The sequence below is a fragment of the Heteronotia binoei genome, chromosome 16 (genome assembly GCF_032191835.1).
Source record: "Heteronotia binoei isolate CCM8104 ecotype False Entrance Well chromosome 16, APGP_CSIRO_Hbin_v1, whole genome shotgun sequence".
Classification (NCBI taxonomy): domain Eukaryota; kingdom Metazoa; phylum Chordata; class Lepidosauria; order Squamata; family Gekkonidae; genus Heteronotia; species Heteronotia binoei.
In genome coordinates, this window is record NC_083238.1 from 22,157,426 (window position 1) to 22,176,103 (window position 18,678).

At 42.2% G+C, this 18,678-nt stretch overlaps 1 protein-coding gene across 21 annotated transcripts in view; it reads right to left on the reverse strand.

Annotated features, from left to right (window-relative positions):
* The window catches only part of BAZ2B (bromodomain adjacent to zinc finger domain 2B), a 186,026-nt gene that overhangs the window by 14,425 nt on the left and 152,923 nt on the right, over window positions 1–18,678 (reverse strand). For 10 of the 21 annotated variants that reach the window (XM_060257178.1, XM_060257167.1, XM_060257166.1 and 7 more), the window contains 7 exons: window positions 15,721–15,783; window positions 13,328–13,472; window positions 9,420–10,090; window positions 5,483–5,759; window positions 2,096–2,251; window positions 1,454–1,614; window positions 75–385 (listed from right to left, as the gene is read on the reverse strand). In XM_060257178.1, coding sequence (XP_060113161.1) covers window positions 75–385; window positions 1,454–1,614; window positions 2,096–2,251; window positions 5,483–5,759; window positions 9,420–10,090; window positions 13,328–13,472; window positions 15,721–15,783 — 1,784 coding nt within the window. The remainder of the gene's footprint in view (window positions 1–74; window positions 386–1,453; window positions 1,615–2,095; window positions 2,252–5,482; window positions 5,760–9,419; window positions 10,091–13,327; window positions 13,473–15,720; window positions 15,784–18,678) is intronic. The other 11 variants (XM_060257161.1, XM_060257163.1, XM_060257172.1 and 8 more) reach the window with 3 other exon arrangements.

The following is an 18,678-nucleotide window of genomic DNA, read 5'->3' on the forward strand; positions in this document are numbered from 1 at the left end:
AAACACACAATAGAAAATAGGCTCCAATTAGCAAAGAAGCACAATAATTTTTCAAGTTAATCTCAATAACCTACCCGTCACCATCACCACTAACGGATGGTGCAGGAGCAGGGACAGTAACTGTGCCCACATTATCCAGTTTGATCTGAATGGTGGTACTTAAGGGGCTCTTCAGATACCTTCGCTCTATGTTCCGCTCCAAGTCAGCAAGTCTGGTTACTGCTATATCTAGAGGGTTGTCACTCTTCCGTTCTAGAGTACCGCTACTGCCTTCTTCTCCACCAGCACAGTCACCGTCTCGCTTCTTATGCAATTTAGTAACTGACTTATGTTCATAATATACCAGGTCTTCCCTTTCCGATGCTGGCTCAGGGCACATCCAACCCTACATTTCAACAGAAAGGTTTGCACAGGTTTGTTTGCGACTGTAAACAACAACATTAGGACAGTGGGCTTTGAGTTATCCCCTAAATTTAGTCTCTTTTTCTCCGGAAGACTGCAGACATTTTGGGCTAAGAGCGTGCGAGCCTTTCTTTCCCGAACCACTTGGATAAAGTAATAATAAGTATTTAAGTGAGGAGTTTCATAGAGACAATATTGACTTGAAATCCCAACAGAGTGTTTCTGCAGATGGAAGAATTCCTGCCCACAAACTGACTCTCTCATCTTCCCTCTCCCACCGCAGCCTGTCCGTGGAAGTCTCTATATTATTAGTTCAAAGGTAAGCACGAACAGGGCGGTTCCCAAGACCCGTGAGCACAGTTCAAAGACCTTTACTGCTTTCTCCTTAATACGATAGATCCTTGAGTACCACTTACCTTCCTAAACTACTCCTGAAGTTCACTGTGGAGGAGATGAAGCAGGAAAGAGGATTCTGAAAAAAATCACCTCCCCACACACACTGTTTGCTGGACCAGAAGTTCCTTTCTATTTGTATCCTTATTCCACTTGTAATTTTGAGGATATATGCCTTAGACCACATTGTCACATTCAGCACTCCCTTAACGAATGCTAGAGGCAAGCAATTAATTGGAGTGGGGCAGGAAAACACGGAATGTGGTGATGCCATGATACATGTTTCTTTTTCTAGAGGTTAATTGTGACATATTCAGCAACATGTCCCCTATAACCTCTAGTTGGGTTGCTTGCAATGCTGACTAATATTCCTTCTCTGAAGATTTAACCAAAGGGGGGGGGGGGAAATAACACCATGCCTCACGGTCTACTTTATATAGAGATCATTTTTAAGGAAAAGAAGAAAGAAGGATGAAATCATTTCAGCCTAGGTGATACTATGCTTATGAAACCATAGTGGCTTTCTCCCCACTCATGATGTTATTAAGAAGGTACTTATCCTTAACTGTGAAAGAGCCACTGTTAACAGCTTTGAATTATAACCTTTGCAATGACAGTACTGAACATAGTTGTTGATATTTACTGAAATACATTTTACCTTGATTTGCAAACTAGCAGATGCCACTCTTCTTTCCAAGTCTTCCACCTGCTGAAGAATAGCAATGTCCATCTCCATGGCTTGCTCTTCTGTGGACCAGTTCTCCACAATATCTCGTGTTACCTGGTTTTCATCATTTTCATGTACTTCAATAATTGCAACTGTATTTGGGGATCAGATGGAGTTACTTTAGTACAATTATCAGTTTAACCAGACTTTGCAAAGTCAGGAATTCTTTTTTCAGGTGAAATATAGTATTAAGTGACGCCAAGGATGATGAACTGTTAAACAACAATTCTTTAAAATCCCAAAATGAAACAGTATTTTGCAGCCTCTGTCACTTCACCCAAGACAGTAAAGATAAGTTTAACGTTTAAGAGGCTCCAGTTAGTTGGGAAAACTGTGTGTGTGCATCCCTGTATGTGCATGCACATACGGTATTTGTGTTTTTCTTGATTCAAACAACTTTATGTAATCGTTTAAAGAAAAAAAAAATCTGAGAAGTCATTAATTCTTAAAGACTCTTCTAGGAAAAATGGTATTGATATGGCATGTTGGCTCATAGATGGCATTATTGAAAAACAGCTACTTTCTAACTTGTTATGCCGCTGCAGTCAGATGTGTGACATGTCAGTTACATACCATCTTTATTCTTGAGGCAGGCAAGAGTAATATAATCCATATGCTTTTGTATTTGCTTCTGTAAGGCCTTTTCTCTAATTCCCCTGAGATGTAACACTTTAAGCAAAGCTTTTAGGTCCTCTGGGTCAATGATTCTCCACCAGCCAAATTGCATTTCTGAATCAAAACAGTGAGATGGTTTTTTTTAAAAAAAAGAAACACTTGAAAAACATCACATTAATATAAACAATAAACTCTTTGGTCTGTGTCCCAAACCTGATATGTTGGTAGGGATGGGCAGGAACCGGGGAAATGGAGGTTCGTCCTGGTTCATGAGGTCTCACAAACTTCCTCCATTTTGCAAACTGGTTTGGGTTCATGAAGTTTGTGGATCCTCCCTCCCTCCTTTCTGCTGAGGGCAGCTCCTCAAGGCCAGCAGAATTGGGGGGTGGGGGAGATCTTCCAAAAGCCATTTAAAGGGAACATTTTAAAATGGCTTTTGCAAGCTGGTGCCGTGCAGGAATGGAGTCCAAGTGGCAAATTCACTACTATTTGCCACTTGGACTCCACTCTCATGCAGTGCCCACTTGCAATTCTGATGAATTCACTTCTTGAACTCCACTTCCATGCAGAGCCCACTTGCAAAACCCATTTAAAGGACACTGCACAGGAGTGAAGTCCAAGTGACAAATTCACCTTGAAGTTGCAATTTCACCTGGTTTTAAGCACCTTTTGCAATGCCTTCTCAGTTGTTTCACTGAGTTGTACCAGCTGAGAAGGCCTTCTCAGTTGATTTGCTGGTGTGACTCAATAAAACAGCTGAGAAGGTATTGCAAAAGCCATTTAACGGACGGAATTATTGGTGCCACTTCAACAGATCATTAATAGGTCCTTGACAGAAGGGACCTTCCCTACGCCCTTCAAGCAGTGGTTCGCCCACTTCTTAAAAAACCATCTTTAGACCCAGTCAAGTTGGCCAATTATCGACCGGTGTCGAACTTGCCCTTTTTGGGCAAAGTCATTGAGAGGGCAGTGGCAGCACAGCTACAGGGGTTTTTGAATGACACTTCATTAGATCCATTTCAGTCCGGCTTTCATCCGGGACATGCGATGGAGATGGTACTGGTCGCCCTCTTGGACGATCTCCTAAGACATCTGGATCAAGGCAGATCGGCACTGTTGCTGTTATTAGATCTGTCAGCTGGCTTTGATACAGTCAACCACCAACTGCTGTCACACCGCCTTGCTGACACAGGGATTCAGGGGTCTGCCCTCCAATGGCTTACCTCTTTTCTCCAAAGTCAAGGACAGAGGGTGGCAGTGGGGGAGAAGTCGTCTCGGAGACACCCACTAGTGTGTACAGTGCCTCAGGGGGCGGTTCTCTCTCCAACACTGTTTAACATCTACATGGCCCCCTCACCCAGATTGTCCAAAGCTATGGGTTGGGATGTCACCAATATGAAGAAGAAGAAGATATTGGATTTATATCCCGCCCTCCACTCCGAAGAGTCTCAGAGCGGCTCACAATCTCCTTTACCTTCCTCCCCCACAACAGATACCCTGTGAGCTGGGTGGGGCTGGAGAGGGCTCTCACAGCAGCTGCCCTTTCAAGGACAACCTCTGTCAGAGCTATGGCTGACCCAAGGCCATGCTAGCAGGTGCAAGTGGAGGAGTGGGGAATCAAACCCGGTTCTCCCAGATAAGAGTCAGCACACTTAACCTCTACACCAAACTGGCTCTCCAGTTTGCGGATGACATCCAGCTCTACCTCCTGATGGGCGGCCAGGCTGACTGCGTCCCAGAAAATCTGGATTGGGCATTACAAGCTGCTGTGAAATGGCTCAGACAAAGTCGACTGAAATTGAATCCAGCAAAGACAGAGGTTCTGTACCTAAGCTGAGGCAGCCTGGGAAGAGAGATCCCTTTACCGACCTTCGATGGGGCACCTTTAGTGCCAGCTTCGAGGGTCAAGAGTTTAGGGGTTCTCCTGAAGCCTTCATTAACTATGGAGCCCCAGGTGGCAGCCGCTGCCAGATCTGCATTCTATCATCTTAGCCAGATAAGACAGTTGGCTCCATACCTGGAATGCAGCGACTTGGCTACAGTAATTCATGCAACGGTCACCTCGAGAATAGACCACTTTAACACCCTCTACATGGGGCTACCCTTGACTCGGACCCAGAAGCTGCAACTGGTGCAGAATGGTATTGGAATGCCAGGTTGGTATTGGAGCTCCCTTTACGGGTGCACATCCAACCTGTACTGGAGACGCTGCACTGGTTGCCTGTAGTGTTCTGAGCCCGGTTCAAAGTGCTGGTTATGACCTTTAAAGCCCTATATGGCTTGGGACCTGTCTACCTTTGGGACCACCTTTCCCCACACGAGCCCCAGAGAGCACTACGATCAAGCTCATTAAATCTGTTAAAGATCCCCGGGCTAAAGGATGCCCATTTGACCACTACAAGGGCAAGAGCCTTTTCCGTGGCTGCACCTGCCCTCTGGAATGCCCTCCCTGAGGAGATTAGGGCCATGTGGGACTTGCCACAATTCTGCAGGGCCTGTAAGACATATCTGTTCAGGCAGGCTTTTAATAACTAAATGGAGGTACTTTTAACATCTATGGGGGTGTGTACTATCTACCCCTCAATATCATCACAAATTAATTCAAAACAGACAGAATGCCACGTGAACTGTATTTAAACTGTTTTAATATTTTAATAATGTTTTATTGTTATAATGTGAATCTGTCATCGAATTGTGGCCGTTGTTAGCCGCCCTGAGCCCGTTTGGTGAGGGCAGGATACATGTGCAATAAATAAATAAATAAATCATTGTAAATGCCTTCTCAGCTCACTCGTGAGTTGCACTGCCATGACAGCGAGGACTGTGTGGCTTGCAAAAACCATTCAAAGTGATCCCTTCAAAATGGTTTTTGCAAGCCGCACTGAAGCTTGGAGAAGGCATTTAAAGAGATTTTAAAATGTCTTCTCCAAGCCTCACCACCAGCATCAGTGTGTCTGTGGATGTGAATCACATGAACCACCTGGGAGGTTTTTGGGGGGAGGATGGCACAAACCAAGGTTCACGAACTAAAAACAGGGCCCCGTTCATGACAAATTTTGGTTCGTGCCCATCCCTAGTTGGCATGCAGGAGAACTGACGGTGCAGCTGACGCTTCGTTATTTTCCTTTCCTTGTATTCATTTCCACTATCAGACAAGCTTCTTTTTAAATTTAACAGCAATTTGCCTCTAAAGCGATGGAAACTCCTGCAGAGAAATCAGTTGTATAAAAATCTCAGGTTCTCCTCAGGATATTTGGAAAAAAAAAATCTGGTTATTCAAATCCAAGCAGATAGCTGAAATTCTTAAATTAGAAATTACTCCCCCCCCCCCCTTGTTGGAATTACCTTCTGGAATGGGCTTTGGACTAGGATAATCGACTGGTTTGGCTACTTCAACCACTGTGCAAGGTGTAGAGGCTTGTTTTTCGACTTGTGGCACTGGTGATTCGCTTTTACTGGCTGGAACACTGGGTGTCAAGAATGAATTGCCGTTTCCCTCAGGCAATCCTAGCCCTGACCCCATAGGAGGCATGGGAGACGAAAACGGAAGATTTGAAGTTATGACTCCAGTAGGCCATCCGCAGAACTGAAGTCCCATTACAGGCAATCCTGTCTTCATCTGATAGACCAAAAGACAGTTAAAACACACATGGTCACTAGTCCTACTATGACACTCGAAGCAAAGCTGAAACCGCAAGACAATCCTTTCATTTCCGATATTATATAAGACATACAGGAAGTCTGGGTTAGTAAACATCTTTAAAAGTTATGACAACGGAACAAAATGAAGAATTTAAAATGCTTTTTTTTTCATTTTTCAGGGTTTTTTTTTTATTATGGAAGTTTTTTACTATAGCACCATAAACACCCATAAGAACCATAAAAAGACCATGCTTTAAAAATCCATTATATTTAGAAATATCATTTGAAGTAGGGATCAGCATAAGGTTGCCAACCTCCAGGCGGGGCCTCGAAATCTCCCAAATTGCAACTGATCTCCAGACCACAGAGATCAGTTCCCTTGGGGAGGGGGGGTGTCTGCTTTGGAGCGTAGACTCCATGTCATTATATTCTGCTGTGCTCCCCCTCCTCTCCAGAGCCCTCTCTCCCCAGACTTCCCTACCAAATCTCCAGGAATTCTTAACCTGAAATTGGCAGCCCTAGCCAGCATTGTCTTATAAATTAAACTATATCGAAATTCAGAGTAAGAGATCGACAAAAAAACAGTACAATAAAGCCCATTTATATACATGAAAATATACAGCTTAACACTGCTGATAACTGGCATGCTAATTAATATGCCATAAAGTTATAAGTCCTTTAATTGGAAGTACCCACACATGAGATTTCACAGTAAGTATACCCAGAAACATCCTGCGTGATTATTTTAGAGCACTTGGCATAAATCTGCATATGGTTTGCACTTGGATTGCCAGCCAGCACTATCATTTCCCTTTCTCTAAAGCATCTCTTAAGAAGCCCTTTCATCCCCTAAAAATATTTCCCAGCCATTTTTTTCACGTACTGTTTTTTCTAGCATTCTGCCTACCACTCCAGTATACCTTTAAATATTTCATTTTCTTTTTACAAGAGCCATAGGTTGTTGACCCCTTACATGAAAGTGAATAAAGTAAGCAATCCATCTTTCTACAGACTATTTCACTTTCCAAAACAATAGCCTGTATGCTGGGCGGTTTGTCGTTCAGTTTACAGCAGCTGACTCCTTGATGTAAATACAGGTTGCTCTCTTATTCACACACCCAGTATTGTGATAGGTTCCTGAGTGCTTATAACATGCCAAGAGCCTGATCCGATTGGTTCTTAACACATATATTCTTATGAGAAGCTGTTTCATATGAAAAGCCATAAACTCACAGGACAGTGGCCAATAAAATGGAGAGGGCAATGAAGACACAAAATTCCAGCATGTGAAGAAGAAAGGAATGGGGAATATGCAAAGGCTAACGATAGACTATGTCCTCAAGTTGTATTTCTAAGCACATGAATTAATTTACACTAAAATCAATGCAAGTTACTTCCAGGTAAACATTTTGTTTGTTTTTCAGTGATATGCAATTCTAGAGAATCTGGGTGCATGTTTAATCTACGGTACTCAGCATGTCCTTGATTTTTAAGGCACTCTGGAAAGGGAAAACAGAAGATAAACTCCCGCGATTACTTTGAAAGTCTGCCACTTCTGCTAAATTTCAGATGGTCCCTTAACCTGACAGCTGATTTTGGACACAGTTTGTCTCCTCCTGAACACCATTTGCAGTCTTATGTGTATGATTCAAGCAGGAAGAATACATTATAATCCTATCAAATAACTTTAGATAAAGTAATATAATAACCATCTAACTATAGCCAGGATGTTGTAGTGGTGAGGATATCAGACTTGGAATTTGGAGACTCGGGTATGAATCCCTAATCTGCTGTGGAAGCTCTCTGGGTGACCTTGAGGCTCTCAGCCTCACTTAGCCTGATTTACCTCACAGAGTTCTTGTTTGTCTGCTTCACCTTTCTCCCCATATTGACTTGTTATCCTCTCTTCCATTTAATCCTCACAATAACCCTGTGAGGTGAGTGCCTTGCCTGAGGTTGCCCAGCAGACTTCCATGGCAGAGCAGGGATTTGAATTTAGGTCTCCCAGATCCTAGTCCAACACTCTAACCTCTACACCACTCTGGCTGTTGTGAAGATAAAATGGAGGAATGGAGCATAATGTCATAAACTGCTTTGGGTAGGATTTCAGTACCCAAATTTATATATAGCAACTCATATAACGAGAATATTAATTATGTTAAAATCTATTAATATATCAGATTGGGTCTCAGGACTTAATGAATCCACAACTCCTTATGATATAAAGGAAGTAATATGGCAACACAGAAATGATAGACCAAATACTATCCAAGAGAATGACTTTTTATCTTACTCTAAAAATATGGGATTCATATAAGAAAAAAACTTCTGCCTGAAATATCTCGATTTTCCACATTTTTAGGGCACAAATGGAACGCTCCTTGACTAAACAGAATTGAATATGAACCTTGGAAAAAAGCTAATATAAGTACCTTAAGAGATTTAACACATAAAAATAAGATCTTAGAAAAAAACCCAATTAGAAAATAAATTAGGAAAAGCTGTATCATGGTATCAATACCTCCAAATACAACATATGTGTACAAAAATAAATTTACAGGAAATAATGAAACAACAATTAACTAGTTTTGAAATACTGCTTAATTTGGTAGATGAAAATAAAGAAATATTTCTAAGATTTACCAAATACTAGATAATCTTTCAAAGATGTAAGCCTTTCATATCAGACAAAGTGGCAAAAAAATTGCACATCACTTACCCCAGAAAGCTGGAATAAAATAGAGCGTAATATGGAACATACAATTTCAATTATTCCTCTACGTTTACAAACTTTCAACATTTTAACTTTTGGGTATATGACTCCTAAAAACTTAGCATATCTGAATAAAGAGGCTCAGCCTTATTGCTGGAGAAAATGTAATAATATTGGGTCATACATACATTGTTGGCTAGAATGCCCGAAAATCCTACCTTTTTGGCATGAAGTCCAATTAATAATAGGACAAAAAATTAACCTATCACCTGAATCACCACCGTTGAATCTTAGAATGGAAATAAAATCCTGTAATGTTATTCAAAAACGTATAATGTTACTTATATATGCAGCCAGATCTGTAATACCGTAGTTACTAACTGGAAAACGGAAAAAACACCATCTATTAGCCTTTGGTATAAAACTATTTGGAATACATGTTATGGCTAAATTAAATGATCAGATGAAGCCAATATCTAATGTAGAGAATCTGTCTGACTTTATAGTGATCTGGTTACCGATACTAGAATATCTACATGTACACTGAGATACCAGATATCATAAGTGTATTACATCTTTACTGAACCAAATAATGTGGTTTTTGTGCATGATATCTTACTATATACTTTTATATTCTCACAAATTGTATTCCCTTAACTCTCCAATTTACTTTGTATTATAATTATATTTGTAATTTTGTTTGAAAATGTTATTTTAAAAAACTGCTTTGGGTCCCTGGGGGGCAGGGCATAAATATCAAAATAACAACAATATCAGACCATTTAGAATATAAGGTGGTGTTCAGTCATCTTTACACCTACACCTTGATGGCTGTCTACATATCTCAAAAGTGAAGGAAGGAAAGGTTTTGGGGAGTTTTTTTGCTGGTACAAATAAAACAAGATTGGACACTTAAAAAAAACTAACCTGAAGGGGTGATAATGTGAAGGGACTCAATCCCATTGGGCTTGGCGAAGAGGCAGAACCAACAAGCGGAGATGGAACAGGTGAAGGCGACTTGGATGGAGGATGAGAGTGAGGAGCGAGTGAAGAAGTGGCAGCAGCTGGTAGGTCCCTATCGGTAACCGATGTGTCATCACAAGGAGTTCTGGGCAAAAGACTGAACCACTGCCTGCTCTTTTCTGTAAGAGTCTTTAACAGCTGGTCATTTGAAATTAATGGAGAGCTGTAAAACTTCCCTGGCCCACTTGGAAGCGTATTAAAGAGATTATTTGGATCGGACTTTTCGCTGCTGCTTTGTGATACAGAGGGCTGGTGGCTACAGAGTGAGGTTTTAGAGCTGTTTTGATAAGATAACGAGCACCCATTTGTGGCACTGCCGTTGGCTTTCTGGGATATAATGTCAGTTTCAGGAGGCATTTTTGCTACCTCCAACAGTTTGCTTAGCTTTGAAAAAGAGCCAGGTTTTTGCAGGAACAGATTTGTGCTGTCTTTTTCTTTGAGATCTTCTTTTTGATCACACTGATTCAGGTTTAAACAGCTTAATTTTTCCTCCGAGGTCTCAAACGTCTCTTCTTTGACCTGAATGCTTTTGGCCTTTTTCAGCTTCTGTTTTTCTTTTGCAATTTCTTCCAGACCTGGGCACACACAAACACACAAGGCAATACCATTACTTAACAAAGCCATAATGGAATATGTTATGAGAAGAACAACTACCACCTCCACACATTCATGTGCTCAAGGTTTAAAAAATATAGCTGTACAAATAAGAAGAAATTGGCAGAAATAATCCCGATGTAACCTGCCCTGAGCCTGTTCTGTGGGAAGGGCGGGCTAAAAATCAAATCAAATAATAAATAAACAGGGCTTGATTTCTAGGAGTTTATCTCTGCTGATTTCCCCTTCAAACTGAAGGTCTCCCTGTGCGCCTCCCCCCACCCCCCACTACATTCACAGGGTGTCTCCCAATCCTCAGGAGATGTTATTTGGAGGCGTAAGAGGCTATTGGAGAGAGGGAGGGAGAAGAGGGAGGCATTCCACTCATGATTCAAAGGATCTGCTCAGACACTTAAACCAACAAGCCTAAGAGATGGAAGTAAACATATGTATGTATAGCTTTGTTTAGAAAAAAAAAAAACTCTGTAAAATTGGCTTTTAACATCATGTTCAGGTTGGGAGTGAAAAGCCCATTCTACACATTATCTAGAATGTGGAGGCAAACTGAAGTAACAGCAGTCCTCCTTGAGGTGGAGCCACTGTTTCTGAGTGCTGTCCCATTTCCAAAGAAATCTCATTGCATGAACTCGGTGAGAACACGGAGGAGACGGCTATGATAAACCTTTTTCTCTGATGAGCTAGTTTATTGAATAGATAGAAGGCTATTTTGTTCATATGGAAGAGCATTCAAAAATTAATGTATGTACATTGTACTTGTGCTCAAAACCAGCCCGGTCTGGAATTCCACCTAGCCTTAACATCAGCCTGTCACCTCATTCTGCATAGAACATTCCTCTGAAAGGAAAGGTAAAAAAAAAAAATCATATTGAAAATTTAGGAATAAATGTTTTCCATTGCTCAAGACATATGAATCAATGAGTTTCTAGGGGAATAAAAGCAAAAGAAAAGAGCATCTCTCCTTATTGTGGAGCTGGAGATTGCTGAATTAGCAGAGCAGTGTCACATCCTTCTAAGCCCATTGAATTCAGCTTAGTTTACCAACCTCAGGGTGGGGCCTAGAATGCCCTCCAAATGCTGCTACTAGGGGATGGGAGACCCCCAGAAACAGTATGAGTGGGGACACTGAGGTCTGCAGAAGGAAGCCACAGTACAAATCAGCTTTTGCATGTGATGAATCTCATGTTAATAAAAACTGTCTAGTCTTTAACAAGTCCTCATTCATGTAATTAATTAATCAATATATTTGTGCCCTATTTTTGCAGCCAGATTGGCTCCCAAAGCAGCTTAAAATTGAAACCTATCACAATTTTAATTAAAGTCAAATGCAGATACAGAGTTCCACTGGGTTTCTATTTCCCCCCTATGTCATGAAGGAAGTTGCATCAAATAATGCAGTGGGTTTTTTTAGGCAGAATACTGAGAAACTGTGATTATTCCAGGAGAGAAGCATCCCAGATTTTAATTCTCCAGTCTAGTTTCCACCGTATAACTTTTGGTGGTTTTTAAAAACTGAGCCCCATGCTGTACCTCCTGTCGATAAGAATTCCCTTCTGGAAGAGAGCCTCCACAGATCTGATGCAATCAATTTAAATTTGATTTTAATTTAATAATATCAGGGTGTTTTTAGTTTTTAAATCTGTGGTCACTGAGAATATCTGGTCAACATAGTAACTATAAATCTGTATTACTGCCTCTATCCACTTCAAGTAACATAGTTACATGTGTCTAATTCTGCCAGTATGTGCATATACCACTGAAAACAATTCTGTGGAGATTGCCAATAACTCCCAAATTTACTGCTGATGGAAAGTTTTCCCTCAGAAGACCATGACATTATTGCCTGCCACTGCAGCGCAAAAGCCCACCCCCCCTACTCCTGGGGGACAGGAGACCTCCAAGAACACTATAAGGAAGGAAAGAATCAGCAAAATCAGCCTCCATAACATCAGTGGAAATATTAGGCAGGAATCAACCCAATAATCTTAATTTGCACTTGTGGTTCCTGAGAAGAACACCCATGTGTGGATGATGCTTCCATGTTCAAACTACCTTCTCACAACTGGGGAACTTAAGTACGCTGAAATGCAAACCATCAGGACAATATTAGCTGCCTATGTGAAGAACAAAGGTTTTTATCTTTCAGAGAAGAGGGGATAGGTCTTGTTTTAACTCAGTTCCCACATTTTCTTTTCCTCCAGGCCTATTAGGATATGTCAACAAAAATTAATAAAAAAAATTGTCACAAAGAACAAAAGAAAATAGACAGTAGCAGAGAAGGGCAGGACTTCAGGGACAGCAAGTGCTCTGCGTGGCAGTCATTTGTTTGCTCAGTTTCTGCATCACTTAGCGCAGCTGCATAATCACAGATAAGTGGAGGTCAGTGTTTATGGTTGTGACTGCTAGCACCTGCACGGGTGTTTGCATTTTCTACAAAATCTGAATTAATTCCACAAGGGGGGGGGGGAAGAGTACTGCCCTAATTTTCTGTTTACCCTTCTCAGAAATTTTGGAAATGTTCACCTTTGCGGTGATGTTACATTTGCAGCGCAGTAACAAGAGTTCAGAAAATCTGTGAGAGGTACCTGTCTCACAAAGCTGAATGTGGGTGTACAGTACATTTACCCTTTAATCCCTGTTGCAGTTCCTACGCCACCCTGAGCCTGCTGGCGGACAGGGCGGGATATAAACCTAAACATTAAATGAAATTAATTATTGTGCCTGACAGAGAATCCACCTCCATGTTTGGTTGCTGAGATCCAAGTATGTCATTTAAAGAAGTGCCCCCCACAGTGTTCCTTGTGGTATCTGCCCAGATTGTCACACTAAAATCATTGCCCCCTGGATGTATGGATGACTTGCAAAAAAGGTCGCTCAGAGACTATTCCAGCCTATTCCAGTCGTTTCAAGCTGCCATTTTGCTGAAATCCCTTCCAGTGTTAACCCCAGTGCTTCATTCTGCAATCCAGAGAAGACTCAGAAGCATTCCATTCTAAGGACAGAAATCTTTCCTAACAGCATCCTCCAGGGAACAGCCCACAATTTAGATGTATTCTTGTCAGTTCTTTCTTGAAAGAACTTTCCAATAGCAAAAACAAAACAACAAAAACCTCACTCCTCCAAAAAACAAACAAACCCAAAAACCAAAGCTTGTAAGAAGCCTATAAATGACTGAATCATTCCTATGACTACCTCATTACCTTCTCCGCTTTCCATGCCTTCAACAAAAATACCCCCACATTGTGGCAGAATCCAGTATCGACGTCTGTAACGATCCTGGCCGAACATCATTGAACGTAAAGAGTGAGATGCTTCAAATAACTTCCTTCTGTATTGGTTCTGTTGCTGTTTAGTTGGTAAAGAAATGCATTGTTATAATGTGTTCTATCGCCGTCCCTCCTCAATTTTTTCTTCGTTACTTATTGATCGTTTAGATTTATATCCTGTTCTACCATAGGGACTTGCCAGCATCTTACAACAATTCTTCCAAATGAATTAAATGGCTTGAAATATGTTTTTTTTCTAAGGCCAGATGAGTAAGCATGACTTTTTATAGACACAAAACATAAAACAAGCACATTTTTTTTAAAAAAGAAACACTAAAACAAAACCCTTTAAAAACTAATGCTAAGACCAATAGTAGTTGGCGGTTCAATGGAGAATTTTTAGATATATTAGCTGTTTCAAAAGAAATACCTTGCCCATACCCTTGAGACAAAGAGCCAGATTGGTTATAAAATATCACAGCTGATGGATTTGAGCCACCTTAAACATTTCATTTTCTCTTAAAGGAGGCATTCTGCAACACTGCCTCCTGTACTTTTGGTGCTAAAGTTGCAGAGGAGAAAGGGATCAATAGTTTCCACTGCATGACAAGACATGAAATCTTATCAATTATGCAACACAGCAAATGGCATATGTAGTGATAAACTAGCCAGGTCATAAGAGATATTGTAGCTTCTGATGGGAAATTAATGAGATATTCCAACTGGCTTTGAGAAAAAATCGTGTTCAGTATTATCTCTCAGAGAAACACACACACACATAAATTTAGGTCATACCTGCACACTAGTGCTGTGATGATGTGTTGTCATGCTCTTGGCTTCTACTGAAGCAAGAGGACTGAAAGTGCAACAAATCATTCTGCACTGCAATGACTGACGAGGGACAATCACCCATCAGTGGAATACGTGAGCTGGAAGCAAGATGTGTTACAAAATGCAGCTCCGCTTGAATTTGCCAACTCCAGGCTGGGAAATTCCTAGAGAATTGGAGATGGAGCCTAGGGATCTGGGGAGGGCAGGAACCTCAGTGGGGTATAATGTCACAGAGTCCACACTCCAAAGCAGCCATTTTCACCAGGGGAACTGATTTCTGTAGTCTGGAGATCCACTCTAATCCTGAATAATCTCCCAATGCCTTCATAGGGAACTCCACAGTGCAGTCCTGTACAGAGTTATTCCAGACTGTGGGTTTCAATGGGTTTAGACAGGAATAATTCTGCACAGGATTGCACTGCCGGACACAGATCAACTGTGCAATGTGAGTTGATCCTTTTGTTGTTGTTGTTGTTGTTTAATTGTGTTTTACCACAGCCCAGAACAAGGAACAGTAGTGCTCTTTGATTTTTCTAGTTTAGAAATAACAGTCCCAAGCAGCGTTTATTCCCTGCTAAACTCAATGACTTCAGCATACTTAGAAGGGTGTAACTTGGTTTAGGACTGCACTATAAATCAAATAATCTGCTGTGGAGAAAAAGCTTTCATTTGGATAAAACACTGACGTCCTGCACTCCTATTATGTTTCAGAGGTTAACTTAAATAAGTAGGGTTGCCAAGTCCAATTCAAGAAATATCTGGGGACTTTGGGGTTGGAGCCAGGAGACTTTGGGGGTGGAGCCAAGATCAAGGCTGTGACAAGCATAATTGAACTCCAAAGGGAGTTCTGGCCATCACATTTAAAGGGACTGCACACCTTTTAGATGCCTTCCTTCCATGGGAAATAATGAAGGATAGGGACACCTTCTTTTGGGGCTCATAGAATTGGACCTCCTGGTCCAATATTTTTGAAACTTGGGGGGTATTTTGGGGAGAGGCACTAGATGCTATACTGAAATTTTGGTGCCTCTACCCCCAAAAACAGCCCCCCCAGAGCCCCAGATACCCGCAGATCAATTCTCCATGATTTTCTATGGGAATAAATCTCCATAGGGAATAACAGAGTTCCCAGCAGACATTCCCCCCCCCCCCCGCTTTCTGACGACCCTGAAGCGGGGGGAGGGTCTCCAAACCGGGGGATCCTCTGCCCCCACCTGGGGATTGGCAACCCTATAAATAAGGCTCATCGCCGCTTAGAGCAAAACAAGTCAACCCTCTCTTTCCTTGTCCTTCTCCAGAAACTCAAGCCCTTTTGTTGTTTTTGTTTGCTTCAGTTGCAAAACTGGCCTATTATGGGCAAGTCCCAATAAATTTGAGTGAATACTAAAGCACCTATTTCAGAACATTTTGGGGGGTGGGTGGGTGGGAAATAAACTGCAATCTCAATTTACACATACCTAAATACAAAGGATTTAAATATAATAGAAGAGTCTTACCTTGGTCAGCTTCTCAATTTGTTTCTCTAGTTCCTCCACACTTGCTGCCTGGTCCCCATCATCCTACCACCAATAAACAAAATACAGTGGTTGCATTCTCCAGAGGTTAATCAGGCTCCTTATATAAACTACTAATGTTATCGCTATGCCTTGTAAATTAATAACAGCAAACCAGTGGCGGTACAGTGACAGCAAAACAGAAAAAACAACTGCACCTGAAAACAAAACTATTGAATAACTTATAATATTTCTATAGAGTTAACACTGCAGATACAAACGATACATAGCAAAATTCAAAATGATACTTCCAAAGGGCTCCAAAGGGTAATTTTCCTTCATGCGGTTGCTGGCTAGATGATCCTCGTTCCGCTTAAACAAAGCGTTTTCACTTTTACTTGCCCATTTCTTTACACATTCTTTTCTCTTCTAAAGAAATGGGCGAGTAAAAGTGACGCTTGAAGAGCAAATGGTAAGATTGTCATTTGGCTTGTGAAAAAACTTTGTTTAAGTGGAACGTGGATCATCTAGCCGGCAACTGCGTGAAGGAAAATTACCCTTTGGAGCCGAATTCTGGATATTGACTCTTTATGGATTGAACTTTGGCTCTTTTGTGACCTTTATTAAAGAAGAAAACTTTGAGGAGTCATACAGAAAGAATTTCTTGTTGCTTTAAGAGACACTGGACCTTTGGAAGTATGGTTTTGAATACAGAAACACAATTATTTTTTAGGTTCGGTATATGTGAATGCATCCATCCCCCCAGTCTGGGTATGCAACTGCATGTACTGAAGCTGAAAAAATATACATGCTGCCATATTCACACAAAATGCCTCTGAAAGGAGCTAAGAGCTAAGATTTCAAAACAAATACAGATGGAAATTATGACACATTAATGAAGTCTTATCTGAGAGAGCCCCCAGTTTGATCTAGAGCAGTGATCCCCAACCTTCTTGGTACCAGGGGACTGGCACCAGGGCTGGCCCGCCCACCATGGCTCTAGGGCGAGCAGGGTGGGGGCACCAAATTCCCCCCATCCCCTGTGGTGCTGCGCAGCCTCGCTGCCCCCCTTCGGTGCCCTGCAGCCTCTCTGCCCTGCCCCCCTCCCCTTGCGGCGCCGCACAGCCTCACCGCCCGTTCCTCGCAGCTCCGCAGCGGCGGGTGACTCGCTGAAGAAGCAGCCTGCTGAAGTTTAGCTCCGTTGCACCCCCCCCACGCGACGAGTCTCAGGTCCCCCCTCCTGCTGCCGCCACCTTCCCTCTCTCCCCAGTGCTGCAATGCAGCGCGGCGTTCCATCATCGCCCTCTTCCCCTCCCCCTCTCTCAGACAGAGCAGAGCAAAGTCAAAGCTGGGCCTTACCAGTTTCAATGGGTGCAGCATGCCATCTAACACTTTGACGTACATGCAAGAGAATGCTTCTCCCCCCTCACTTCTGGTTCCAGGAAGGAGGGAGGAGAAGCATTTTATTGCGCATACTTCAAAGTGTTAGATGGCATGCTGGCCCCATCGAAACTGGTAAGGCCCAGTTTCAGTGCGGCTCAGCTTGATCAGGGGGAGGGAGGAGGGGAGGGCAATGACGGAGCGCCGCGCTGCATTGAAGCACCGGGGAGAGAGGGAGGGCAGTGGCGGCAGCGGGGTGACGGAGCTAAACTCCATGGTGGGAGCGGGGGGGTGCTGCCAGGCTTTGTGGCCCACTTGCAGACAGGCCACGGCCCAGTAGTGGTCCGGGGGTTGGGGACCCCTGATCTAGAGTATGCAAAAAACAGCATTTCTTGATATTCTCAAATCCCAGTTTCAGTATGATATTGGGATTCAGGAAATAACTGGGATTGTCAAATTCTGCTCCATTATATCCTAAGGGGACCATAGGGCATAATGGAGAAGGGGGTGAGTGAACTCATGCTGCTTTGACTTCACTCTCATGCTGCATGGTTTGCAAAAGCCATTTAAAGGGTGGCACAAGTTCCCTGCAGACTAGGCTGGGGCTCTGCTGGGCAGCCCGCCATCAGAAAGGAGGGAGGGAAGATCTCAGATCTCCCTTCCTTCCTTTCTGCTAGCCTTGGGGAGAGTTCTCTGAGGATTAGCTCATGGGAGGTTTTTCTGAGGCAATCTAGTTTCAACTGGGCAACTCATATCCGCATCTGAACCTTCAGGGATAATCTGTCCCACAGAACCAGCTCCTTGGGGAGCCCTTACAAGAACCAATCCTGTGGGTGAAAACTCTCTCAAAGACCAGCAGAATGGAAGGCAGAGATCTTCCCTCCTTCCTTTCTGTTAGCAGTGGCTCCCAGATACCAGCAGAATGGAGGAGAGAGAAATCTAAGATCCTCCTTCCCTGTCTCTGGGAGCAAAACTTGCCTGCAAAATGGCTTCCAACCATTTAAATCTGACAGTCCAATGGGTTCGCCTGTCAGCTGTTAGGTTTAAATGGCTGCCAGCCATTTTAGCCTAACAGCCTCCTTTTGGTATTATCAACTAGAGCAGAATAAAAGCCAAATCTCAGTTTTTATTCAGGATCATTATATCAGTAGCCAAATCAGATTCTCAAATCTTTTTGCTTAGCAAAATACCTGAATAATAAGGTATTATTTGGGTATTTATTCAGCTTCATTTATGCCAAATATACATCCCTAATTTGATCTATTACATTCCTCCTTACAGAAATTCTGCACCTCTGCTTTAACTCATCCCTTTCCTATTTATATATCCCTTTCCTATTTATATATACATTAAAACATTTTCATCCGTTGCAAAACTATATGATCAAACATATTTATATGGTTCAAGCAGTTCATTAAGTTTGCTCTGGTTTTTCCTCTTAGACTGCATATACCATCTAGCAGCCAGTTAATGTATTGAACATACTTTAATCTATTAGTATGATAACATTTCATACCCTTTGGAAGTTAATTTTGACTGTTTTTGTAATAGTAAGTAATGGAACCTGTCAGTTGATCAGTC